Source organism: Accipiter gentilis, chromosome W, assembly GCF_929443795.1.
Source record: "Accipiter gentilis chromosome W, bAccGen1.1, whole genome shotgun sequence".
Classification (NCBI taxonomy): domain Eukaryota; kingdom Metazoa; phylum Chordata; class Aves; order Accipitriformes; family Accipitridae; genus Astur; species Astur gentilis.
The window spans coordinates 36,869,261-36,896,452 of NC_064918.1; the positions used below are offsets into that span (position 1 = coordinate 36,869,261).

Genomic DNA, 27,192 nt, shown 5'->3' on the forward strand with positions numbered 1-27,192 from the left:
CCCCGGGGATTATCACCATTGCAAATTTGGCAAACAGATGTTACGGAATATCCCAGTTTTGGGAGATATAAATTTATTCATGTATCTATTGACACATATTCGAACCTTATGTGGGCTACTGTTCATATATCAACCAATGCTAAAGCCGTAATTAAGCACCTTTTGGCAGCATTTGCTGCCATGGGAGTGCCAACAGAAATTAAAACAGACAATGGCCCGGGATATCGCTCACAGTCATTAGAAACATTTTTACAGATGTGGGGGGTAGCTCATAATTTTGGCGTACCCCACAATTCCACTGGTCAAGCTATTGTTGAACGTGCACATCGGACCTTAAAGGATCGTTTAAACATTTTAAAAACGGGGGAAGATATGCGGCACTGTACTACCCAAGAGTTAATAAGCAAAGCACTGTATGTTTTGAATTGGCTACAGCCACGTGGTACTGAGGATCAGATCCCAACTAATAGGCATATGTGTGGGAACAAAAATGTTGATAAAAATCAGCCGCAAGTTTCAGTATTCGATCCGGTTTTACAGCAGTGGCAAGGACCTTGCAAATTATTTACGTGGGGAAGAGGGTATGCTTGTGTTTCCACAGGTAATGAACAACCCCATTGGATACCGGCGAAATGGGTCAAGCCGTGGATTGAGCGACCAGATGCCACAGACAACTCAGAAGAGCAAGAGGCAGCGGAGACGTCAGCAGGTCCTGAAGCCCTAGATAGACCGACTAGACAAATCACAACGGAGACCGGCAGTCAATGTGGAGATTAAGAATGCGTGTAAAAAACATGGAGTATGATATCGTTTTTGGATATGTATTTTAGTGCGAGTGGGTAGAAAAGAGAGTAAATCATAAAAAAAAAAAAAAAAAAAAAAAAATTTTCTTTAACCACTGTAACAGACATTCAACTAATCATAATCAACTAACCTACTAACCTATAACATTGTATAGAGGATAAGCTGTTTAGAATAAGTGCTGTAGAGAATAAGTAAATATATATATAGTTTAATGTTAATCAGTCCTCGGCGAAACATTACTCACAGAAGCCAAGTGTGGAAGTAGTTTTACGATACCTGATATGTAGTCATTCATTAAAAAAAAAAAAAAAAAAAAAAAAAAAAATTTTTTTGCTAAACAGTTAGTTAAAACTGAAATTAGAAGTAAGGTCATAGACTCAGTTAACAATCTAGAAATAGGGTGATGGGAGAGTCCATTTTTCATTAATAACCTCGGGGCGAGATTATGCTTATGTTTTCACAGGTGCCAGCCCCTGATGGACTTCCGTTTGATTTATGCGACCATCATCACCTGAAGCATCATAGATGGTGCGGCAATACGAATTCCACCTCAGCCAAAAACTAATGCGTAGGTCATCTTAGCTAACGTAACAGATTAAAATTCTCAGTGCATTACGGCCGCATCACAAAGCCCATGAACGAATTGATAAGATAACTATGACTTGTGCAGTGCGCCTGGCCAGCGAGTGCATGCGTCATAGGTTTTCAATTGAGGTGGCTTTTGGCACACGCTGGCCACGTGTGCTAAAATCCATTCCTCTGAAAATGTATAACTACCGGGATTTTCCAAAGAGCATCAGGCTGGTGTGCAGCAAAACCATAGTTGCCTCTGTAGGGACACCCACATAAAACTGACACCTACTGATTGCTGGGCTAAGTTTGCGGAACAAGACAGCAATATGCTATTCAAAAAAAAAAAAAAAAAAAAAAAAAAAGCGAGAGAGGGGGAGATGTAGGGTTCAGTTATATGGAAGTTAGTTATTGGACCTGAAAATAGCTCATGGTCACAAGATTGTTCCAGGCGCCTTTAGAAGGCCTTGAACAGAATAAATAAGAAGATAGAAGAAGAAAGATCCCAATTAGGAAAACACAGGTGCACATTCCACGATAAAGGGAACTTGGCACAAACAACCTCAATTCAGGGGCTTATCTTGACCAATTGGACTAAGACAAGTCTTGTATGCTCTAATTAACACAACCAATTATGTCTTATGTTTGTGCGCGTGGACAGTATCGATGTAACCAATCACCACTTATGCTTGTGCGCGTGGACAGTACCGATGTAACCAATCACCGCTTATGCTTGTGCGTGTGGACACCAAGTGCTTGCATGTAGTAGCCAATCAAAGTCTCTCAACAACTTAGAGAATTGTATAAAAATGATTAGCTAAGCTCAATAAACTGGCGACTTTAATCATCACATTGGTGTTCCGTCGTCCGGGCCCCGCACGGATTAATCCCGAAACCCTACACTGAACATTGCTCATTTTTAGGACAATCTCTTTTCCAATGTCCTTCCTCCCTACACAAAGCACACTGATTCACTCCTAAGGGGGTGTTAAAACTTCAATTGCTAAAATTCCTAAATCCTTCCCGTCCACTGACACCTCGTCCTCTTCCTCTACTTCGTCCTCGGTCTGCTGTTCCTGTCATTACGGCCAGTAATCTATTTTCTCTGATTTTCCTTTCCTCTTTTTCTCTGTTATTATATACTTTCCATGCTGCCTCCAGCATTTTATTCAAACTCCTTGAATCCTCTCCCTCCAGCTTCTGAAGTTTCTTTCTTATGTCTGGTGCTGATTGTCCCATAAAAATCAAAGCCAACTGTATCTGAGCCGCCTCTGTATCCACTCTTAAATCACTATATTTTCTGGCAGCTTCTTTCAGTCTTTCCAGGAACGCTGAGGGAGATTCATTCTTATCTTGTCTCACCTCATATATTTTAGACCAATTCAGAGATTTAGGCATAGCATGTTTAACTTCATATAAAATCCATTTCTGATACCGATTCAGCCTTTCTCTATGTTCCACATTATTTGGATCCCACTGCGGATCCCCAGATGGAAAATTCTGCTCTAATATTCTACCTGTTGTCCCACTTACTACAGCCACTTCTGCCTGTGCTTTCCCAGTCTTTAGTACCATCTGCTTTTCTGTATCATCCAACAAATTATCTAAGATCACCTGTAAATCACTCCAATCCGGATTCTGCGTTCTAATTATAGTATCCACCACTCTGCCTACTCTCTCAGGATCTTCTCTATATACTCCAGCTGCCTGCTTCCAAGCCATCAAATCTGTAATTGAAAGGGCACTTTTACATACACCGGCCCATCGTTACCAACTCCCTGCCGCAGGGGAGCTATTGTTTGTGCCTACTAGTTAGCTTGCATTCCTTCTGCTAATCCCGTCTCTGCCTTAAGTAAAAGAATAAACCCACATATGATATTTCACTCCGTTGCCCTCCTCTTCTACAAAACAACATTAACTGCAGAATGGTGTTATAATTCAGTGTCCCATTCATGTGCCACCTTTCCTGATCCTCCAATGTATACAGAGGCCACCAATAATTACAGTATTCAATCATCTGAAATCATCATGCAATTCACCCAATGTGCTAATAAACATCCTAATGGAGAAGTTTTTGGGTTTTTTCCATCAGTGGACAAATTTCCCATACTCTTACTCTTAAATAATTTGGCCAATGCCATTATGTTTATACCCAATACCAAATATCTATTAGATATATATCAAATATCAAATATCAGAAGTCAATAATCAATTATCAAATGCCAACTGCCGAACCAAATATCAAATGCCAAGTATCTAGTATAAAACTTTAAATACCAAATATATATATATATCAAATACCAGATATCAAATAAATGCAAATTACAATTGTTGCCAGGTAATGGAGTCCACCTGCTCGACTAGGGCATGGACAAAGCCGACTTCCCTAGGCAAGAGTCATAACCAATATCCCCTGGCAAATTATATGTATATCAAATACCAGATATACAAATTACAGTTGTTGCCAGGTAATGGAGTCCACCTGCTCGACTAGGGCATGGACAAAGCCGAATTCCCTAGGCAAGAGTCATAACCAATATCCCCTGGCAAATTATTAACCAACAAAATGTATTCACACTTTATAACTTCCAGCCTCAGTCAGAGCTGTACCATACAATATATAATTACTCAAACCCGACACTTCATTCTTCCAAACTCCACACTCAGTTCGTGCACGTCTCACACTTACAGCACTCACACTCACACCTTTCCACAAAAATACACATATATTCTTAAAGATTCCTTAAAATTGGGACTCAAACTCAAAGTTTCCAAAATGCTTTTGAAGCTGGGACTCTAACCCAGAATCCTCAAAAGTTGTGGGACTCTAACCCACTCCCAAATTGTCCAACCCAGCAATAGCTTTCGCTTATGTCTTACGGGCAGACGCCTAGGCTTCCACTTCCTTCAGGATCCTTTAGTCCAACCCTGCGCAGCTTTCGCCGCGTCTGACAGGCAGACGATACGGTGGGACTCTAACCCACTTTAGTGGGACTCTAACCCACTATCCCTAATATTTCAAAGAAAAGAAGTGTCTTACCAAAATCCAGGGGACGTCGCAAAGAGCCTTATGGATCGGGGATCGATGGGTATCCCCGAGAAATCCTCGGTGCCGGCTGGAACCGATCAGGTCCCCGACTCCTCCGGTCTCTCTCAGCGAGGTCCCATCTGGGTCGCCAGAAACTGTTGCCGAAAACCTCGGAATAAAGAACTTATCAACACCAATTTAGTGCAGATAAGCAGACACTTCCTTATTAACGGCCGGGTGCATGGGTGAGTCCTCTCAAAAGACCACGCACACCAAATACCAAAATCATACACCTTATATTGAACTTATTCATTCATATTCATTAGATTTCCGAGAAAGGTTATACATATTCATTAGATTTCTGGGAAGTCATTAGCATATGTTAATGTCCTTTACGCATGCGCATTGAAGGTCTCTGGTGGTCTTCTAGAGTCCTCTGGTGGTCTTTCATAGTCTTCCTCACCTTGTCCGATAGTTGACCTCTCAGGTGATTCTGCGCAGTACGACTTTCGCCATCATGTATTTGATTACATAAAATACATTCAATGTTAATTCTTAAATTTAACCTTTCTAATGATTGGCTCTCAGTCACACCACTTCATCAATATTCTTATGCTAAAACATTCATTGGTTGATTTTACTTAATTCCATTAACTGGAATCTTGACCAAAGTGGGGTTTCTAAGCAACAGAACTAAGGTCCATAACGATCTCTCTTAGTTTCTTAAGACAACACTGTAAAACTAACAAATCGGTCAAAGTTTCTATGGTTAACTAATTTTAGACAATACTTATTCTTTTGTGATTGTATACAGCACATTTTGTATGTTCCTAAGTTTTTATATGTTCTTATTACTTATTATCTAAATTCTAAATGTTCCTACTAAATGATTTTGGCCAGTTCCTTCGGCCTTGGTACCGGGTTATACAGAGGGTTTCACAGCAGCTGTCGGTTGTTAATTAAATGTGCAAAATACAATAGAGGTACTTTTGCTAAACTGCTTCTTACCATTTTATATTCTTATTAAACATGAGCTATTCTAACTACTACCAAATCAATAATAAATCAAAGCTACTAACTAGTCAATAACAAATAACATAATCAATAACCAATCAGTAACACTGTTGAATATTTGTTGGTGATGATGACGTGTCTTCTAAAATAGGTACTTCGGAACTCTCATCCACTTTAGTATCTAGGATCTTAGGTGGGGCACAAGACTCTTTTCCTTTAAAATATTTAAAGAAAACATGTATCCCCATTATTTATTACTTAAAAATGTATACTCAGATTATATCATTGATGTTTTGAGCTTGATCTTGCACTAAGAACTGTTTAGAAAGAGAACAGACCACAGCAATCTCCTAATCACAGTGCTGCTATATGTTACTTCTACCAAACAAAACTAAGAGAAATCCCATGCAGGCATGTGTGGAGCTTAGAATTTTACTTAGTATTATGAAGAGTTTCAGTTAAACTCCAGTGGCTCACATGTGACACAAAATAAGAGCCAGAGGACAAAACAAAACAAAATTAATAGAGAACTAGAGCATACATTCCGAAAGCAACTTCAAAAACTTTGACATTAAAGACAATTGCAGTCCATGTCTCCTAGTATTACTGTTACCTGATCAGAAAGTAACTCCTGAAACACACAAAGTATGTTTAGAAAGGAGACATTGCTTTATTCTGCACAGGGTGCAAGGTGGAAGATTTCCACAAATCAACCACACCTACTCAGGTTTTTCAGTTCATACTTATACATTACAGTTAAAGCACCACACCTGTCTAATGCCTATCCTCCACCTAACTATTGCTTATTCATTATGTTGAGCAAGCATGACATTGTTCTCTTGAGCAATCATCCCAGAGTCTTCTACACCTGTGTGTAGACCTCTGGTGGTCTTCCGGTGGTCATTAGGAGAAGAATACTATGAGAGACTGAAAAGGTTAATGTCTCAAACATTATGGTGGGGCAGGTTCTGTTTAAAGACGAACTCTGCATAACAACGAACCCTGCACAGCAAGGAATCACAGGTGAAAAGCCCATCAGCACAGACATCAGCAACAGGGTGGGGAGGTGCTTGCTGCAGGGTGCACAGTTCTCCATTCTGATACAAAGAACAAACAATGGCCAGGTCTACAGGGAAGAAGTTACTCTCCAAACAACCCCCAAGCCCACCACCTGAAGGTTACACCTAATTAGCCTAATAAGTTTGAGTGCCAGCTTGAAGGAGGGGCAAGGATGATAAAAGGACACAAACTGAAGCCCCAGGTGTACAAGCTCTCTGGAACTGGACACCTCAGCTGACTCAACCAATGCTGGACCCAGGACTGGTGAAATATTTCTCTGTCTATATGGTAACCCTGGGTTACACAGTTCACTAAGGTAGTTCCATACCAATTCTTGCTGTGAGAAACCCCTCCACCTGCTGTTATGCCTCCCAGGTCCAGTTTGCTTCTGCCATGAATAAAATGTTTCACTGATCGTTTGGTGTTGTTTCACCTTAATTTATCCCAAGGGAATTCTGAATTCAAAATGACTCCCTGGTCTGTTGTATACAGACGGGTTAAAAGATGGGATTTTGGTCTGTGGATGAACACTGGGGGAGAGGTAGATAGCCAAGGAAAATGCAGACAGCACAGAAAATGGATGGTTTGTTGCCCGTAGCTTGGAATGCTGACCACAGAGATAAGAGAGCTGAGCAATACTGGGGGAGGACACGAAGCAGGCTGTTGCACAGCACAGCTGTGTGCATGATTGGCGCGTGACTGCTGGATGATGACAATACACCGCATGTACAAAGCCCATGAACCAATAGACAGGGTGGCTATGGCTCGTGCAGCGCGCCTGGCCAGCGAGCGCATGCGTCATAGGCTCCCTATGTTATAATTGAGGCGTGTTTTGGCACCCGCTGGCCACGTGTGCCGAAACCTGTTCCTCTGCAAATGTATAAATACGAGGATTTTTCCGAAGAGCATTGGGCTGGTGTACAGCGAGGCCACCGTTGCCTCCGTGGGGACGCCCACGTAAAGCTGGCACCTACCAATTGCTGGGCTGAGCTCGCGGCACAAGAACATATGGATGGTCCATCTTCCTCACAGTCCTCAGGTCGGTATGTTAATTTCCTTTGCAAGATACTGTTACAAATATTCTGATAAATTAAAATTTTATATAAGCTGGGTTTGATCAAAAGGTAAAGATTGTAGAATATAGGGGTTTGAAGCTCGCAATGTTGTCATCGAAACTTAAGAACATACAAAATGTGCTGTATACAGTCATAAAAAGAATAAGTATTGTCTTAGATCGGTTAACCATAGAAATTTAGGCAGATTTGTTAGATTGTAGTGTTTTGTTTTAATGAACAAAGAGAGAGATCGTTATGGACCTTAGCTTTGTGGTTTAGAAACCCTACTTTGATCAAAAGACCAGTTAGTGGAATAGGTAAGATTAACCAATGAATGTTATAGTATAAGAATATTGATAAGGTGATGTAACTGGGGGCCAATCACTAGAAACATTAAATTTAAGAATTAACATTGAATGTACTTTTATGTAAATCTAATACATGATGGCAAAATCGTACTGCGTAGAATCGTATAAGAGAGGTCAACTATCGGACAAAGTGAGGAAGACTATGGAAGACCACCAGAGGGCTTATGAAGACCACCAGAAACTTCACTACGCCTGCGTAAAAGGACATTTACATATGCTAATGATCTTTCGGACAATTGATGATTATGTATGATATTTCCCAGAAATCTAGTGAATATGTATGACAGGTGTATATTTAACCTGCATGATTAAATCAGACAGGTGCACACACTAGGTGGAGTGATCCCCTGTGTGCCCAGCACTGCAAAAAAGGAGTGCCTCCTTCTTAACTTCTCATTGCTGTTAAGGAGTTTTATTCCGGATTTCGGTAACAATACCCTTAGCATAATGCACATCTGTAGTTAATAAATGCTTGCTTTTTCCCTTATAGTCAGTGTGTGTGTGTTCACCTTCTCGGGAATCCTTGAAAACACCCTAAAACATCTGTCCAGCCTGGGTCCTGACAAATACTCATACTCCTTTTGTCCTTTTATGGTCATGTGTCATCTGAGGACACCAGGGTCTTTGTTTCTCTTGCCAACCCCTCGTTTCTCAATGCCGAAGGAGGATGTATGTCCTTAATTAGCAAATCTGTGACTCTGAAATGTCCGTTATCTGGTGCCTTGACTATTATCCTGTCCTGGTTGAACCCTAGCCAGCAACTAAGCATCATGCAGCTGCTCTTTCACTCCCCCTCCAAAACTGGACAGGGGAGAGAAAATATAACAAAGGGCTCGTGGGTCGAGATAAGTACAGGAAGAGATCACTCAGCAATTACCGTCACAGGCAAAACAGACTTGACTTAGGGAAAATTAACTTAATTTATTACCAATCAAACCAGAGTAGGGTAATGAGAAATAAAATCAAATATTAAAACACCTTTCCCCAACCCCTCCCTTCTTCTGAGGCACAACTTCACTCCCAGGTTCTCTACCTACCCTCTGCAGCAGTGCAGGGGGATGGGGAATGGGGTTTATGGTCAGTTCATCACACATCGTCTCTGCCGCTTCATCGTCTTCAGGGGCAGGACTCCTCACCCTCTTCCCCTGCTCCAGTGTGGGGTCCCTCCCATGAGAAACAGTTCTCCATGAACTTCTCCAGCCTGAATCCTTCCCATGTGCTGCAGTTCTTCACAAACTGCTCCAGCATAGGTCCCTTCCATGGTGTGCAGTCCTTCAGGAGAACACCGTTCCAGCGTGGGTCCCCCGTGGGGTCACAAGTCCTGCCAGAAAACCTGATCCAACATGGGCTCCTCTCTCCACAGATCCGCAGGTCCTGCCAGGAGCCTGCTCCAGGGTGGGCTTCATACAGGGTCACAGCCTTTTTCAGGTATCCACCTGCTCTGGCGTGGAGTCCTCCACAGGCTGCAGGTGGATATCTACTCCACTGTGGACCTCCATGGGCTGCAGGGGGACAGCCTGCCTCACCATGGTCTTCACCACGGGCTGCAGGGGAATCTGCTCTGGCACCTGGAGCATCTCCTCCCCCTGCTTCTTCACTGACCTTGGTGTCTGCAGGGTTGTTTCTCTTACATGTTCTCACTCCTCTCTCCGGCTGCAGTTTCTGTGCTGCAGCAAATTTTTTCCTTCTTAAATACGTTATCACGGAGGCACTACCACTGTCACTGATTGGCTTGGCCAGCAGCGGGTCCGTCTAGGAGCCGGCTGGCATTGGCCCTGTCGGACATAGGGGAAGCTTCCAGCAGCTTCTCACAGAAGCTACCCCTGTAGCCCCCCAGCTACCAAAACCTTGCCAGGCAATACATATCCAAACAGTCCTTAAGAATTCTCTGTTGTAAGCAGAATCTTAAACCAGATAAACTTTACCTTGAGTACACGTAATGTAAACGGTCCTCGAATAGCAAGCATACCACACTTCTCATGTTATAGATTTGGGTTTTTTTAAGCTATCACAGCCTTCTTATTTGTTAATCAGTCTTTGGAAGGCTTGAGGCAACATTACTGCAATACTAAGGGAAAACAAGAGACAAAAATGTGCAGTTTTGTACTTGATGATTTTAAAAGCAATACATAGCTGCCACCATTCACAGCCCAATATGTATTATATTCAGAATTTCTATGTTTCCACTTGCCTAATTCATGCCTACTATATGAAAATGAAATGCAGTGTTGGAATTGAGTGGGGACTTCATGACAGATCTTCCAGGGCTTTTGTCAGGGAGACAATGGGATAAAGGATGTGGACCATGATAGTGGAACAGGCAAGAGAGTTAAGTACTGGTGGGATTTTTTTTTTATCCTTGCAAACCTCCTGTGGATTATCTGATGGCATTCCTTTACTGTAGTGGCAATACAGCCCTGGCATAAAGTACAGGATGGGAGAAGTTCTTTTTGTGAACATCATTTAAATGAGAATTTTCAAATTGGAGTGCATCCCAGACATGTTATTGAGAAATTAAAGTTTTTCCCCTCTTAGTGTTACTGATTGGTTATTGATTATGTTATTTGTTATTGACTAGTTAGTAGCTTTGGTTTGTTATTGATTTTGTAGTAGTTAGAATAGCTCATGTTTAATAAGAATATAAAATGGTAAGAAGTAGTTTAGCAAAGGTATCTTATTGTATTTGTACAACCAACAGCTGTTGTGAAACCTTTTGTATAACCCGGTACCAAGGCCGGAGGAATTGGCCAAAATCATTTAACAGGAACATTTAGAACTTAGTTAATAAGTAATAGGAACATATAGAACTAAGGTAACAAGCTTGAGATTTAAGATGATTTTGATATAGTGTTTGTCAGTAGGAGTATATTATAACAACCTAGAAGAATGGAGAAGATGTCAGAATTCTAAATTAATGGGAACTAGTAAGAGTCGAATGAAGCAACTTGTAGTTATTTGCCAAGAAATAGTTAGTTACCTGCCAAAGACCAAACTGCGCAGAATCACTTGAAGGAGGTCAAGAAGCGGACAAGTGAGGAAGACTATGAAAGACCACCAGAGGACTCTAGAAGACCACCAGAGACCTTCAATGCACATGCGTAAAGGACATTAACATATGCTAATGACTTCCCAGAAATCTAATGGATATGTATAACCTTGCACCCATGCACCCGGCCGTTAATAAAGAAGTGTCTGCTTATCTGCACTAAATTGGTGTTGATAAGTTCTTTATTCCGAGGTTTTTTGGCAACATTAGTTCTCTCACAAAATGGAGTAAACAAGTCTCAGAAAGAAAAAAAATAAACCCTTCTGAAAATAGAGAAAACAACATCATTGTTTGAACTAGTGGTATGAGGAGTTGAGTAGGAAATGTTTTGTGATCTCACAATTTTTGCAATTTGATAAATTTTCACACCAGGACAAACCTGAGTACTTCCTGTAAGGTTTGACAAAGAACAGTAAGAACAAGAACAGCTAATAGAATAGTGGTTATTTAGCCCATTTTTCTGGGACACTAGTGACTAAGGTTGCAGACCATGCTATATTTCTCTTCCATATCACAACTAAGTATCCCAGCTATCAGGCTTGTAACTTGTTGTGTTTTTTTTAAAACTAGAAATTCCTGGATCTTAAGAAACTCTTTTTGGGCAGGTTCTCTAAACTGTTGTATTCTGGTAAATTATTCCTTTGTTAAAAAAAAATATTTCTTAGCTACTTGTCTGAATGTCAAATAGACATTACTTGCACTACAGAGGATATTTGCTTAATGTTTTCATTATCCTTTAAATTCAGTAGGAAGCCCTTTTCCCTGCTTCCCCCCCACTAAGTCATCTAACTATGATTCCAAGAGATTGCATGACCCAACATAACAAGTTTATCATCTAAAAAAGAATGATGTCCTGTGTCCTTTCTCTGCTGCTTACTTTACTTTGGCATTGTGGTGGTGCGGCCCCCCCAGGCCACCCTGATATTTCAGGATAAGCTATACATGCTTTGGAAAAACTCCCATTGTGCTGTTATCTCAGTTGTAAATGCAGAGACTTATGGGCTCCAGGCACCCCCTGGCCACACCTGGGCCATCTGCTGCTTGAATTGTATATCAGAATGACTCAGCACGAATTGTGGCCAGAATGTAAAATAATGACCAAAGCCAATCATCTTGAGACCTGATAGCTCTCAGGGACTGCAGTGGGCTGTGTGACCCAGTATCTCCCCCTGAGCTGGGATGCCTCTCAGGGTAGATTTTGCGAGGATTGAAAGATCGTCTGTCAACAATTTTGCGAGGACTTAAAGGCCTGATTTTGCAAGGTTCACTGCCTATCAGTTAATGAATGCCAGCACATAAAAATAATTCATGAAACTCACAAAAGGGAAATTTTAATCATAGGTTAACCTCTGTGTGTATGGGTATCTGTGCATGTGCATTTGCAGTTTGGTTCGGAACTATTTGCCTGTCTGTGTGTGGTTCAGAACTGTTTTCTCTGTCTGTGCGTGTGTGTGATTTGATTTAGCCTCCATCTGTGTACAACCCTGCTGTAAGTTTCAGGTGATCCTTGACATTTTCAAATCTTTAACTAAGTCACAAATTTAACTGTAACAAATTCCACTGAATTGCTCTGTTAAATTGGCTCATAATTAAGTACTGTTAAAGTTTTAGAACCTAATCTTGTGATCTATCTCAAAAATATTAATAAATCCTAAATTGCTGCTAAACCAAAGCCGTATAACAAAATCTCATTCACAACAGGCATCCACTGATAACTTCTGCTTTGCCAGATCCCTCTGTGAGTCACTTTAACCCATCAAATAGTAGATTACCCCAACAAAAGGAAAAATAAAAGGTGAATAGTTTTCTGATGTTGCAGTGATTTAAGTCAGGTCAGTAAAGAACCTAGTATGTTCGAGAGCAAGTGCCAGAGAAGGAGGTTGACCATATGGCCAGAAGCAGCAGAAGGGAGGAAGAAGTGAAGGCAAGATGGGTGTGTGTTGGTGTGTGTGTGTGGAGATAGAGAAGAAGGGATCAAGACCTTTCTGGTGGTAACAAGCTTTTATGCTGACTCAATTGCTTGTGTGTTGCCTCAAGCCTTCAAAAGACTGATTAACAAATAAGAAGGTGATGATAGTTTAAAGAAAAATAACCCTAAAACATGAGAAGTGTGGTATGTTTTCTATTCAAGGACTGTTTAGATTATGTGTACTCAAGGTAAAGCTTATCTAGTTTAAGATTCTACTTAAAATAGAGGATGCTTAAAGAGTCACAGATTTGCTAGTTAAGGACATACACCCTCCTTCGGCATTGAGAAACGAGGGGTTGGCAAGAGAAACAAAGACCCTGGTGTCCTCAGATGACGCATGACCATAAAAGGACAGAAGGAGTAGGGGTATTCTTCCCCAAATGACCACTGAAGACCACCAAAGACCACCAGAGACCCCTGTGCAGGCGTAGAAGACTCTGGGTTGATTGCTCAAGAGAACAACACGTCATGCTTGCTCAACATAATGAATATGCAATAGTTAGGCGAAACATATGTATTAGATAGGTGTCGTGTTTTAACTGTAGTTTATAAGTATGAACTGAAAACCTGAGTAGGTGTGCTTGATTTGTGGAAATCTTCCACCTTGCACCCTGTGTAGAATAAAGCAATGTCTCCTCTCTAAACATACTGTGTGTGTTTCAGGAGTTACTTTCTGATCAGGTAACAATTTTGGTGACCCAGATGGGACTTTAAAAGTGGATTTTGATCAACGCTTGCTACCATTGGAGCAATCACAAGCCAGACTCCACTGCGCACCAGAGGATTTTTCCAGAGGCTCCTCTTGTGATTCCCTGGTGGGTGGTAAGTGATCAATTGGAACCAGGGTGCTATTTGCTGTTTTGATATTATAAAGCATATCTGTTTAAGGTACGAATTAGTGGATTAATTGCAGCTGCTGGTTGGAGGTATTTTATCTCTCCTGCATTAGTATGGTGACAACCAGAGCAGGTAGAGAGTTTGGTTTGGTTTGTTTCGGTGTACTTGTATTTTTGGTACTACTGGTTGTTTTAAATTGTTGTATTAGGTTATATTGGGAAACTCAGCTTCCTCTGAGGAAGCGGGAATAATTAAAGCTTCCCCATTGGGTTGTATTTTGAAACATTGGAACAAGTTTGGTGGGGATCCCCTAACAAGGAGGAAATTAAAAGAGTACTGTAATCAATGGTGGCTGGTGCATAAATTAGATGATGAAGAAAAATGGCCGGAAATGGGAACTTTGAATTACAATACCATTTTACAGCTAATGTTGTTTTTTAGAAGGCAAGATAAGTGGGATGAAATCCCATATGTGGATATGTTCTTGCTTTAACAAATGATTATGAAACTCGAAAGACATGCAAATTGTCAGTATTTGATTCAAACATGTTAATGAATGACAGTATCTCAGCTGATTGAGATTGCTTATAAGGTGTATAATAACAGAGAAGAGTTGGGGAAAAAATGAGAAAAACAAAAGGAGAAACTAAAAGATCAGAAGCAAAAGGCTGCTATTTTAGCAGCAGCATTTACTCAAGCACATCCTCCAGGGGAAGGGGTTTCCTGAGAGGATGGGGATGTGAAAGGGAATGGGGAGGAGGGGGAAACGTACTTGGTCTCCCCCTTCTGCCCCTATCTCTGAGGCTGATTTACTAATGATCAGTACAGAGGATTCTGATTGATGGGGACGGGGGCTCAGCCCCAGCTGAGCCCCTGGTTCCAGTCAAGCTGGGGGGGGAATGAAATTGTTAAATTTTTGGTAGATACAGGGGCAACTTATTCTGTGTTAAATAGCTGTGAGGGACCTGTGAGTAAGTTCTCTATGTCGGTGGTTGGTGCCTCAGGAAAGCGAGAGGTTAGGCCCTTTCTCTAACATATTATGTGTGAAATTGGAAACAGAACATTGACACATGTATTTTTGTATATGCCAGAATGTCCATTACCTCTTATGGGATGGGATTTGCTAAAGAAATTGGGAACACAGATAACTTTTGGGAAAAAAACCCCAAACCACAAAATTCAAGTGCATATTCCTCGGAGTAATGCCTGGGGAGCACAAGCTTATATGTTACAGGAATCAATGGGAATCAAGGACATAAAGAATGCACAAGTTGAAATCCCCTCTGAAATTATGGATGCAGTGGTCCCCTTTGTGTGGGCAACAGAGAGGCCTGGAAGAGCTAAATCATCCGAACTGGTGAAAGTAGAATTAAAACAGGGAGCGAAGCCATTCTGGACCTAAACGAGGCCTTTTTCTGTATTCCTCTGGAAGAACAGAGTAAAAAACTGTTTGCCTTTGAGTGGGAGAGTCCTACAACAGGATGCAAGATACAGCTATGTTGGACAGTACTTCACCAAGGATTTAAGAATAGCCCTACCATTTTTGGTAATGTACTAGAGAAGGAATTGGAACAATGGCAAGGTAAGAACTCATTAATTACCTTGCTACAATATGTGGATGACATCCTGTTGGGGGCAAATACCGTTGAGGAGTGTAAAGAAGCAAATAGTAGTTTATTGAACTTTTTAGGGCTAGCTGGATATTGAGTGTCTCAGAAAAAGGCGCAGATTGCACAGAAAAATGTGACCTATCTTGGTTTTGAAATTTCTCAAGGAGAAAGAAAACGGGATTGAGAGGAGGGAAGTCATTTCGTCAGATTGCCCCACCCAAACCAAAAAGAGTTAAGAGGATTTCTTGGAATGGCCGGGTGGTGTCGCCTTTGGATACCTAATTTTGGATTGATGGCTAAACCTTTGTAAGAGAGCATTAAAGGACCAGGAGAAGTGTTGGAATGGACTCCAGAATGTCAGAAAGGGTTTGATGATATAAAGGTTTCTCTTATGAGGGCCCCTGCACTAGGCCTCCCCAATTTGACAAAGCCTTTTGAGCTTTATGTGCATGAACGAGGACATCAAGTGATGGGAGTGCTTGTGCAAACTTTAGGGGACTGGAAAAGACCGGTAGCTTACTTTTTGAAACAACTGGATAGCATAAGCTCTGGATGGCTAGGATGCTTGAAGGCAGTGGCTGCAGCAGTGATGTTAATACAGGAGGCACAAAAGTTAAAAATGGGACAGAGAATCACTGTTTATGTGCCACATGCAGTTATAGCTGGTTTGGAACAAAAAGGACATAATTGGCTGTCTCCAAGCAGGATAGTACAGTATCAAGCCATATTGCTTGAACAAGAGGACAGACTATTGAGCAAGTATATTCTAGCTGTCCAGATTTAAAGGATTCCCCTTTACAACATCCTGATTGGGAGCTATTCACTGATGGAAGTAGCTTTGTAAATAAAGGGGAATGGGAGGCCAAGTATGCTGTTATGACTTTAGAGAAGGAAATAGAAGTGGAACCATTGCTTGTCCTATAATGAAGGAGCTAATGGGAGTTGAAGCTTTGCTTGAGGCAACCAGACAATATGCTGTGGGAATTAATATGTTGTTAGTAGCTAAAAGGATTGTACAGAAATGTGAAGTTTGTTTAAAGAATAATCCTAAAATTCAGAAAAGGCCCCCCCTAGGAGAGGTAAGAAAAGGTTATACACCTGGAGATTACTGGCAAATCAATTTTTTTGAACTACCTAGTTGTAAAGGATATAAATATCTACTGGTGATTGTGGATAACTTTCAGGATGGCCTGAAGCTTTCCCATGTTGCACCAACAAGGCAAGGGAAGTAGTAAAGGTTTTATTGAAAGAAATCATTCCAAGATTCAGGGTAGGGGGAGGGTTCTCCTCAGATTGAGGACCGCACTTTGTAGCAGAAATAGTCCAAGGGGTATCCAAATTTTTACAAATCAAATGGGACTTGCATATCCCATGGAGGCCGCAGTCTAGTGGGAAAGTAGAAAGAATGAATCAAACAATTAAGAGACAATTGAATAAAATTTGTCAGGAAATTCAGTTGAAATGGCCAGAAGCTCTCCCTTCAACATTGTTGTGAGTGAGAATTACACCAAGACCTAAAGAAAAGGTTAGTCCTTTTGAGATATTATATAGGAAATCTTATCAAAGCATAAATCATGAGCAAGTGTCCTGGGTTCAGCTGGGATAGAGTTAATTTTTACAGGAACCTGGGAGGTGGGGGCGTAGCCGGGGCAGCTGACCTGAACTAGCCAAGGAGCTATTCCATACCATGTGACATCATGCTCAGTATATAAATGGGAAGCGGGCCGGAGGGGGGTCTCTGTTTTCGGTGGGGGAAGTGGCGGAGCATCGGGTCCCGGGTGGTGAGCAGTTGCACTGTGCATCACTCTTTTTGTATACTCTTTCATTAGTACCGTTGTTGTTGTTGTAATTTTTCTTTGTGTTTGTCCCAGTAAACTGCCTTTATCTCAACCCTCGAGGTTCCAGTTTCTTTTTCTTTTCTCTCCCCCGTCTCCTCCCCATTCACCGGAGGGGGGCAGAGGACTGAGCGAGCGGCTGCGTGGTCCTTTGTTACCGGCTGGGCTGAAACCACGACAGTCCTTTTTGGCGCCCAACGTGGAGCAGAAGGGTTGAGATAACGACAGATCTGGCCAGAGCGTGTTGAAACAAATTTGCCAAACGCATTTCTTAGATAAATAGATGTTAGTCACAATGTTGTTTCATTTGTTTACATGGTGGCGTTTTGTAAGCTCTTATATGCTCTATGTATTGCCTGTAGTTGCGTATCTCATCTCTGGGAGAGTGATTGGGATTATCATTTTGCTGTACTGGGCAATGTCGACTTATGAAATGATTACATCACTGGTCATGAGGTTAAGCTGGTATCTGTATGAGGCAGTGATATAATTTCCATACTTTGGGAACCTTCTCTCGGATTTTATTGGTAATTACACCCCATCCATGGGGGAATTAGGGGGGGATACCTCCCCCCGTCCGTTCGCCTCCCTTTTCTCCTTCCGACTAATTACAACAGCTTTTGAGAATTTTGAAAATCCTTGGGATACGCAAGCCAGTGTTCTGTTAGTGCTATGCCTCCAGAATATGATTCAGGTCTTGTTTAGGGCTACAAAAAGGCTCTTTAAGAGTACCACTCAGAGATCTCCCCCAAAGCTGGATACTCATGGGTGGCATGGCATGTGGGAGGATATGGGCAGGTATCTAGAGAACTTCTCACCTCCAGTGGCTTGGAAGTTCACTCCCAAACAACTACAGAACCCTCATGAAGTGGTAGAATATTTGAAAGACAAATGCTGTCACTATCCCAGAGAAACACAACTCACTACATTGTGCTGGGCCCTGGCCAGTATCTACCAAACACTGCTTGATATTATGCAGCACCCTCAGGGGGAAAAGGGGGAAAAGATGGAAAAACAGGACAACATGCACCGTGGCTACCCAAACCCTGACAACAGACACCGTGGCTGCCCCTACCACGACAACAGGTACCGTGGCTAACCCTAGCCCAGTGACAGACACTGCAGCTGAACCAGAGAACCAACCTGTGCCAGTATCAGTCGCCCCTGTACAGAAAAAGAAACACACAAAGAAATCAGTTCGCTTAGTGAGAGATGAAGTTGAACCAGGGTCATCGCGAGAACAGGAGGAAGAGGCAGAACCTGAAATAATTACCCGATCTCTATCCCTGAGTGAGTTGTGTGACATGCAAAAAGATTTTAGCCGCCACCCAGGTGAGCACATGGTTACCTGGCTGCTCCGATGCTGGGATAGCGGGGCTAGTAGTGTGGAATTAGAGGGTAAGGAAGCCAAGCAGTTGGGATCCCAGTCTAGGGAAGGGGGCATCGACAAGGTGATTGGGAGAAAAACACAAGTCCTCAGCCTCTGGAGGCGACTTCTGTTAGGTGTGAAGGAAAGATACCCCTTCAGGGATGAAGTTACATGTCACCAAGGCAAGTGGACCACCATGGAGAGAGGTATCCAGTACCTGAGAGAATTAGCCGTGCTGGAGGTGATTTATAATGATCCAGAAAATGCGCAGCCACCCACAGATCCAGATGAAGTCCAATGCACACAACCCATGTGGCGGAAGTTTCTACGAAGTGCACCACCAACCTATGCCAACTCATTGGCAGTAATGTCCTGGAAAGAAGCCTATGGACAAACGGTGGATGAATTGGCTGTCCAACTCTGGCAATACGAAGGAAGTCTCTCTTCCTCCCTACGGGCCTGTGTCTCAGCTGTAGAGGAGTTGTCCCGAGAGTTCCAGCAATTCAAAGTAGATCTGTCCTTCTCCTCACCTGTACAGGCCCGCATCGCAGTTATTGGGAGTAAGCGTTCCTCTGCCCAAGAGAGAGGAGAGAGAAAGTACACACGACAGGCTAACCTGTGGTTTTACCTGCGTGACCATGGAGAGGACATGAGGAAGGAAAACCTACCTCAGTCTTGGATGCACGGGTACAGGAGTTGTGAGAAAAAGCAACCAGAAAAGAGAATTCTTCTTGGAAAACTGCTGCTCCAGTTTCCCGTGAGCAGTCCCCTGGACGGAGTAGATGGGCTGATCTCATTTCTGATCCCCTTGAAGGGACTTCTGATTCACGTGTGCAGAAAGTGAGTAACGGATATTCTAACCAGGATTTGAGGGGCCCTGCCTCCAGCCAGGTGGAGGAGAGGGACAACCGAGTCTACTGGACAGTGTGGATTCGATGGCCTGGCACATCAGACCCACAGGAATATAAGGCTCTAGTGGACACTGGTGCACAATGTACCCTAATGCCACCAAGTTATAAAGGGGCAGAACCCATCTGTATCTCTGCTGTGACAGGGGGATCCCAAGAGCTAACCGTATTGGAAGCTGAATTGAGTCTAACCGGGAATGAATGGCATAAACACCCCATTGTGACTGGCCCAGAGGCCCCGTGCATCCTTGGTATAGATTATCTCAGGAGGGGGTACTTCAAGGACCCAAAAGGGTACCGTTGGGCCTTTGGTATAGCTGCATTGGAGACGGAGGGCACTGAACAGCTGTCTACCCTGCCGGGTCTCTCCCCAGACCCTTCGGTTGTGGGGTTGCTGAAGGTTGAAGAACAACAGGTGCCAATTGCTACCACGACGGTGCACCGGCAACAATATCGTACCAACCGAGACTCTCTGATTCCCATCCATAAGCTGATTTGCCAATTGGAGAGCCAAGGAGTGATCAGCAAGACTCGCTCACCCTTTAATAGTCCCATATGGCCCGTGCGGAAATCCAGTGGGGAATGGAGACTAACAGTAGATTATCGTGGGCTGAATGAAGTCACGCCACCGCTGAGCGCTGCTGTGCCAGATATGTTAGAGCTTCAATATGAACTGGAATCAAAGGCAGCTAAGTGGTATGCCACAACTGACATTGCTAATGCATCTTTCTCCATTCCTTTGGCAGCGGAGTGCAGGCCTCAGTTTGCTTTCACTTGGAGGGGCGTCCAGTACACCTGGAATCGACTGCCCCAGGGGTGGAAACACAGCCCCACCATTTGCCATGGACTGATCCAGGCTGCACTGGAAAAAGGTGAAGCTCCAGAGCACCTGCAATATATTGATGACATCATCGTATGGGGCAACACGGCAGAAGAAGTTTTTGAGAAAGGGAAGAAAATAATCCAAATCCTTTTGAAGGCTGGTTTTGCCATAAAAGAAAGTAAGGTCAAGGGACCTGCACAGGAGATCCAGTTCTTAGGAGTAAAATGGCAAGATGGACGTCGTCAGATCCCTGTGGACGTCATCAACAAAATAGCAGCTATGTCCCCACTGACTAATAAAAAGGAAACACAGGCTTTCTTAGGTGTTGTGGGCTTTTGGAGAATGCATATTCCAAATTACAGTCAAATTGTAAGCCCTCTCTGCCAAGTTACTCGGAAGAAGAACGATTTTAAATGGGGGCCTGAGCAACGACAATCCTTTGAACAGATTAAGTGGGAGATTGTTCACGCAGTAGCTCTTGGGCCAGTCCGGACAGGACAAGATATTAAAAATATGCTCTACACTGCAGCTGGGGAGAATGGCCCTACCTGGAGCCTTTGGCAGAAAGCACCTGGGGAGACCCGTGGCCGACCTCTGGGGTTTTGGAGTCGGGGATATCAAGGATCCGAGGCTCGCTATACTCCAACTGAAAAAGAGATCTTGGCAGCATATGAAGGAGTTTGAGCTGCCTCAGAAGTGGTTGGTACTGAAACACAGCTCCTCTTGGCACCCCGACTGCCAGTGCTGGGCTGGATGTTCAAAGGGAAAGTTTCCTCTACACATCACGCGACTGACGCCACGTGAAGTAAGTGGATCACACTGATCACACAACGGGCTCGCATAGGAAACCCCAGTCGCCCAGGAATGTTAGAAGTGATCACGGACTGGCCAGAAGGCAAAGATTGTGGAATGTCACCAGAGGAGGAGGTGACACGGGCTGAAGAGGCCCCGCTGTGTAATAAACTGCCAGAAAATGAGAGGCAATATGCCCTGTTCACTGATGGGTCCTGTCGCATTGTGGGAAAACATCGGAGGTGGAAGGCTGCTGTATGGAGTCCTACACGACTAGTCGCAGAAACTGCTGAAGGAGAAGGTGAATTGAGTCAGTTTGCAGAGGTGAAAGCCATCCAGCTAGCGTTAGACATTGCTGAAAGAGAAAAGTGGCCAGTGCTCTATCTCTATACTGACTCATGGATGGTGGCAAATGCCCTTAGGGGGTGGCTACAGCAATGGAAGAAGGGCAACTGGCAGCGCAGAGGTAAACCCATCTGGGCTGCCGCACTGTGGCAAGATATCGCTGTTCGGATAGAGAAGCTAGTGGTAAAAGTACGTCACGTAGGTGCTCATGTACCCAAGAGTCGGGGCACTGAAGAACATCAAAATAAGCAGCAGGCAGATCAGGCCGCCAAGATTGAAGTGTCTCAGGTGGACCTGGACTGGCAACGTAGGGGTGAGCTATTTATGGCTCAGTGGGCCCACGATACCTCAGGCCATCAGGGAAGAGATGCAACATATAGATGGGCTTGAGATCGAGGGGTGGACTTGACCATGGACACTATCGCACAAGTCATCCATGAATGTGAAACATGTGCTGCAATTAAGCAAGCCAAGTGGCAAAAAACCCTGTCGCATGGAGGGCGATGGCTGAAATATAAACAGTGGGAGGCCTGGCAGATTGACTATATCACACTCCCACGAACACGCCAAGGCAAGTGCCATGTACTTACAATGGCGGAAGCAACCACTGGATGGCTGGAAACATACCCTGTGTCCCATGCCACTGCCCAGAACACTATCCTGGGCCTTGAAGAGAAAATTTTATGGCAACACGGCACCCCAGAAAGAATTGAGTCGGACAACGGGACTCACTTCCGAAACAACCTCGTAGACACCTGGGCCAAAGAACATGGCATTGAGTGGGTGTATCACATCCCTTATCACACACCGGCCTCTGGAAAAATTGAACGATACAATGGACTGCTGAAAACTACATTGAGAGCGATGGGGGGTGGAACTTTCAAGCATTGGGATACACATTTAACAAAAGCCACCTGGTTAGTTAATACTAGAGGATCCGCCAATCGGGCTGGCCCCACCCAACCAAGACTTCCACATACTGTAGAAGGGGATAAAGTCCCTGTAGTGCGCATGAGGAATATGTTAGGAAAGACAGTCTGGGTTAGTCCTCCCTCAAGCACGGGCAAACCCATTCAAGGGGTTATTTTTGCTCAAGGACCTGGGTATACCTGGTGGGTGATGCAGAAGGATGGGGAAGTTCGATGTGTACCTCAGGGAGATTTGATTTTGGGAGAGAATAGCCAGTGAATTGGGCTGTATGATATTTAACTGCTAAATAACCTGCCAATGCATGTCATTGTATCTATAGTGTCTATATGCCATATCAAGGGTATTATTGTGAGAATTATCCAAATGACTGCAGGATGGACTTTTGAAACTGAGCCAAGTACAACAGCGATAGAACTTGAACTGGCACCCAGCAATTTCCTCAAGATCAGCATCCTCAACCTGCAGACCAAGGGCATGAGTTGCACCAAATGTACTAGCCACAAGTTCCAGAGGCAGCGTACAACAACCCAACATCTCACACCATCTCTCTCTTATCCTGAAGAACTGTTACAACAGATAGAGCCCCAAAATCAATGGACACATTAGAGGGATAGCCCATAGGCTAAAGGAACACCATGTGTGTGTGTGTGCGAGGTCGGGGGGGAGTCCATATACTTATATATAAGACAAAGAAAGTAGTAGTGGTTGATTGGAAAAATGTAAGATCTGGGCATGATGTAGATGGTATAGAATAAGGGGTGGATAATGTCCTGGGTTCAGCTGGGATAGAGTTAATTTTTACAGGAACCTGGGAGGTGGGGGCATAGCCGGGGCAGCTGACCTGAACTAGCCAAGGAGCTATTCCATACCATGTGACATCCTGCCCAGTATATAAATGGGGAGCGGGCCGGGGGGTGGTCTCTGTTTTCGGTGGGGGAAGTGGCGGAGCGTCGTGTCCCGGGTGGTGAGCAGTTGCACTGTGCATCACTCTTTTTGTATACTTTTTCATTAGTGCCGTTGTTGTTGTAATCTCTTTGTGTTTGTCCCAGTAAACTGCCTTTATCTCAACCCTCGAGGTTCCAGTTTCTTTTTCTTTTCTCTCCTCCGTCTCCTCCCCATCCCACCAGAGGGGGGCGGAGGGGTGAGCGAGCGGCTGCATGGTCCTTTCTTACCGGCTGGGATGAAACCACGACAAATGGTTTGTCTTGAAAGCACTCACATGGCAAGTCCAGGACAAGCAGGGGATCAGACCCAGCCAGCATGGGTTTACGAAAGGCAGGTCCTGCTTGACCAACCTGATCTCCTTCTATGACCAGGTGACCTGCCTAGTGTATGAGGGAAAGGCTGTGGATGTTATCTACCTTGACTTCAGCAAGGCCTTTGACACTATCTCTCATGGCATACTCCTTGAGAAGCTGGCGTCTCATGGCTTGGACAAGTGTACTCTTTGCTGGGTGAAAAAGTGGCTGGATGGCCGAGCCCAGAGGGTTGTGGTGAATGGGGTGAAACCCAGTTGGTGGTGGGTCATAGGTGGTGTTCCCCAGGGCTCGATGTCGGGCCCCGTTCTGTTTAATATCTTTATCAATGATTTGGATGAGGGGATTGAGTGCACCCTCAGCAAGTTTGCAGACAACACCAAGTTGGGAGGGAGGGTTGATCTACTCAAGGATAGGAAGACCCTACAGAGGCATCTGGACAGGCTGGATCGATGGGCTGAGTCCAATTGTATGAAGTTCAACAAGGCCAAGTGCTGGGTCCTGCACTTGGGTCACAGCAACCCCATGCAGCGCTACAGGCTTGGGGAAGAGTGGCTGGAAAGCTGCCCGGCAGAGAAAGACCTGGGGGTGCTGGTTGACAGCCAGCTGAATATGAGCCAGCAGTGTGCCCAGGTGGCCAAGAAGGCCAAGGGCATCCTGGCCTGTACCAGAAATAGTGTGGCCAGCAGCAGCAGGGAAGTGATTGTTCCCCTGTACTCGGCACTGGTGAGGCTGCACTTTGACTACTGTGTTCAATTTTGGGCCCCTCACTACAAGAAAGACATTGAGTTGCTGGAACATGTCCAGAGAAGGGCAACCAAGTTGGTGAGGGGCCTGGAGCTCAAGTCTTATGAGGAGCGGCTGAGGGAACTGGGGCTGTTTAGTCTGGAAAAGAGGAGGCTGAGAGGAGACCTTATCGCTCTCTACAACTACCTGAAAGGGGGTTGTAGTGAGGTGGGTGCTGGTCTCTTCTGTCAGGTGGCTGGTGATAGGACAAGAGGAAATGGCCTCAAGTTGCGGCAAGGGAGACTTAGGTTAGATATTAGGAAAAAATTTCTTTACTGAGAGGGTTGTCAGACATTGGAATGGGCTGCCCAGGGAAGTGGTTGAGTCACCATCCCTGGAGGTGTTCAAAAAGGGCATAGACAGGGTACTCCAGAACATGGTTTAGTGGGCATGGATGATGGTTGGACGTGATGATTTTGAAGGTCTTTTCCAACCTAAATGATTTTATAGCTACATGTGAAAAATACATTATGGGATCTTTCAGCATGACAGAAAATACATAAGGTTAATTACAAGATCTTCATTACAGTTCATTACAGAACTTTGTCTTGTCTTTACCTGGTATATTATGCTGAGATATTATTTGGGAAAAGAGTAGTTACAATTAGCACAGATACAGTCCCAATCAGTGTGTGCCATCACAGAGTAATGAGGTTACTGAGTAACCTGTTCAGTAAATTATCTGCATTTCTACATCTTCCTTTCAGTAGATGGCTAATCAAACATGAAATTATTAGAGATGCATTTTCACTAAAGAAAGGCCATCTCCTTTGTGTGTAAACATACTCTGTGGGGTAGATTTCAGTTCTGAATCTAGTGTCTAGTTTTATAAAGGTGGGTAGCTTTTTAACCATAAGATACTCTTAATATTTATTCGCCTTTTGCTATAAGCTGGAATTGCCAGATAAATAACAAAAGGGATAGTAAGGAATCAGTTTAGTACTAAAACCCTGCCATATTGCTCCACCAAAAACTTGCCCTCAAATATCTTACTCAACAAGTAACCTCAGTATGGTCATTATGCTTAAAGTAATCAGTTTCTGCTAACTTAGCTGTTTCTTTCCTAAACTGAAAATGTTCACACCAATAGTTATCAGTGTGATCAGAATTGCTCTGTTTGCTCTGCTTATTTTAAAGAACTCTTCAAGTTATACCAGTTACTCCTTTTGTTCATCAGTAGCTTATTACATGTGGGCCTGTGAGAGACTGAAAGAGTTAATGTCTCAAACATTGTGGTGGGGCAAGTTCTGCATAATGATGAAATCTGCATAACAATGAACTCTGCATAGCAACAGATCACAGGTGAAAAGAAGCCAGATCAGCACAGGACAGGGAGGGTGTGCTGGAGGGTGCACAGCTCAGTGTTCTGATATTGCCGAGCAGGGCAGCTCACCATATATGGCCAAAGATCAAACAATGGTCATGTCTGCAGGTAGGGAGAAGTTACTCCCCAAACGACCCCAAAGCCCACTGACCCATTTCCTGAAGGTTCTGAAAGCACAAACTGCACATGACACCTAATTAGCCTAATGAGTTTGAGTGCCTACCTGAAGGAGGGGCAAGAATGATAAAAGGACATGAATTGAAGTCCCACATGTGCGTGCCCTCTGGAACTGGACCCTTAGACTGGCTGGACCAACACTGGACCCAGGACTGGTGAAATCTCTCTCTTTTCTCTCTCTTCTCTCTTCCCATAACCCCTACACTACATCCCTTTAGACACAAAACTGTTGACCAAATCTGGGACTAGGAGTGGATCTAGCTGCCCCTAGGCTCCTCTCTGAGAAGGACTCTAGAAAGCAAAGGTGTTCACTCTGAACCTCGTGACTAAATCAGAGGGCTCTCCTTATTTTCATCCCTGAACTGATATATATGTCTATCCTGGTTTCAGCTGGGATAGAGTTAACTGTCTTCCTAGTAGCTAGTACAGTGCTATGTTTTGAGTTCAGTATGAGAAGAATGTTAACACTGATGTTTTCAGTTGTTGCTAAGTAATGTTTAGTCTCAAGTCAAGGATTTTTCAGCTTTTCATGCCCAGCCAACAAGAAGGCTGGAGGGGCACAAGAAGTTGGCACAGGACACAGCCAGGGCAGCTGACCCAAAGTGGCCAACAGTTTATCCCATACCATGTGACGTCATGTCTAGTATATAAACTGGGAGGAGTGGGGCTGGGGGGAATCGCCGCTTGGGAACTAACAAGGCGTCGGTTGGTGGGTGGTGAGCAATTGCACTGCACATCATTTGTACATTCCAATCCTTTTATTATTTCTATTGTCATTTTATTAGTGTTATTGTTATCATTATTAGTTTCTTCTTTTCTGTTCTATTAAACCGTTCTTATCTCAACCCACGAGTTTTACTTCTTTTCCCGATTGTCTCCCCCATCCCACTGGGTTGGGGGGGAGTGAGCGAGTGGCTGTGTGGTGCTTAGTTGCTGGCTGGGGTTAAACCACGACAATGTGGTTACCATGTGTTATACGGTTTACTGAAGTAGTTTCATGCCAATTCCTGTTGTGAGAAACCCCGCTACCTACTGTTATGCCTTCCAAGTTCAGGCTGCTGCTGCCATAAATAAAGGGTTCAACTGATCATTTGGTGTTGCTTCACCTTAATTTAGCCCAAGGGAATTCGAACTCACCATGACCCCTCCCTGGTGTGTCCAGCACGGGTTGTGACAGGGCCAACCATCAAAAAAGGCAAAACGTACATACTGTGTGTTAAGGACAGTTGAGAAGCAGGATTTCTACGATACAGCTATGGTAGTTTCAGCCAGAAAGACAGTGTGGCT

At 43.8% G+C, this 27,192-nt stretch overlaps 1 protein-coding gene across 2 annotated transcripts in view; it reads right to left on the reverse strand.

The window, feature by feature from the left end:
• Positions 1–27,192, reverse strand: part of LOC126035500 (regulator of G-protein signaling 7-binding protein-like) — a 91,763-nt gene that overhangs the window by 21,127 nt on the left and 43,444 nt on the right. For both annotated transcript variants that reach the window (XM_049794156.1, XM_049794158.1), the window contains one exon: positions 5,523–5,630. In XM_049794156.1, coding sequence (XP_049650113.1) covers positions 5,523–5,630 — 108 coding nt within the window. The remainder of the gene's footprint in view (positions 1–5,522; positions 5,631–27,192) is intronic.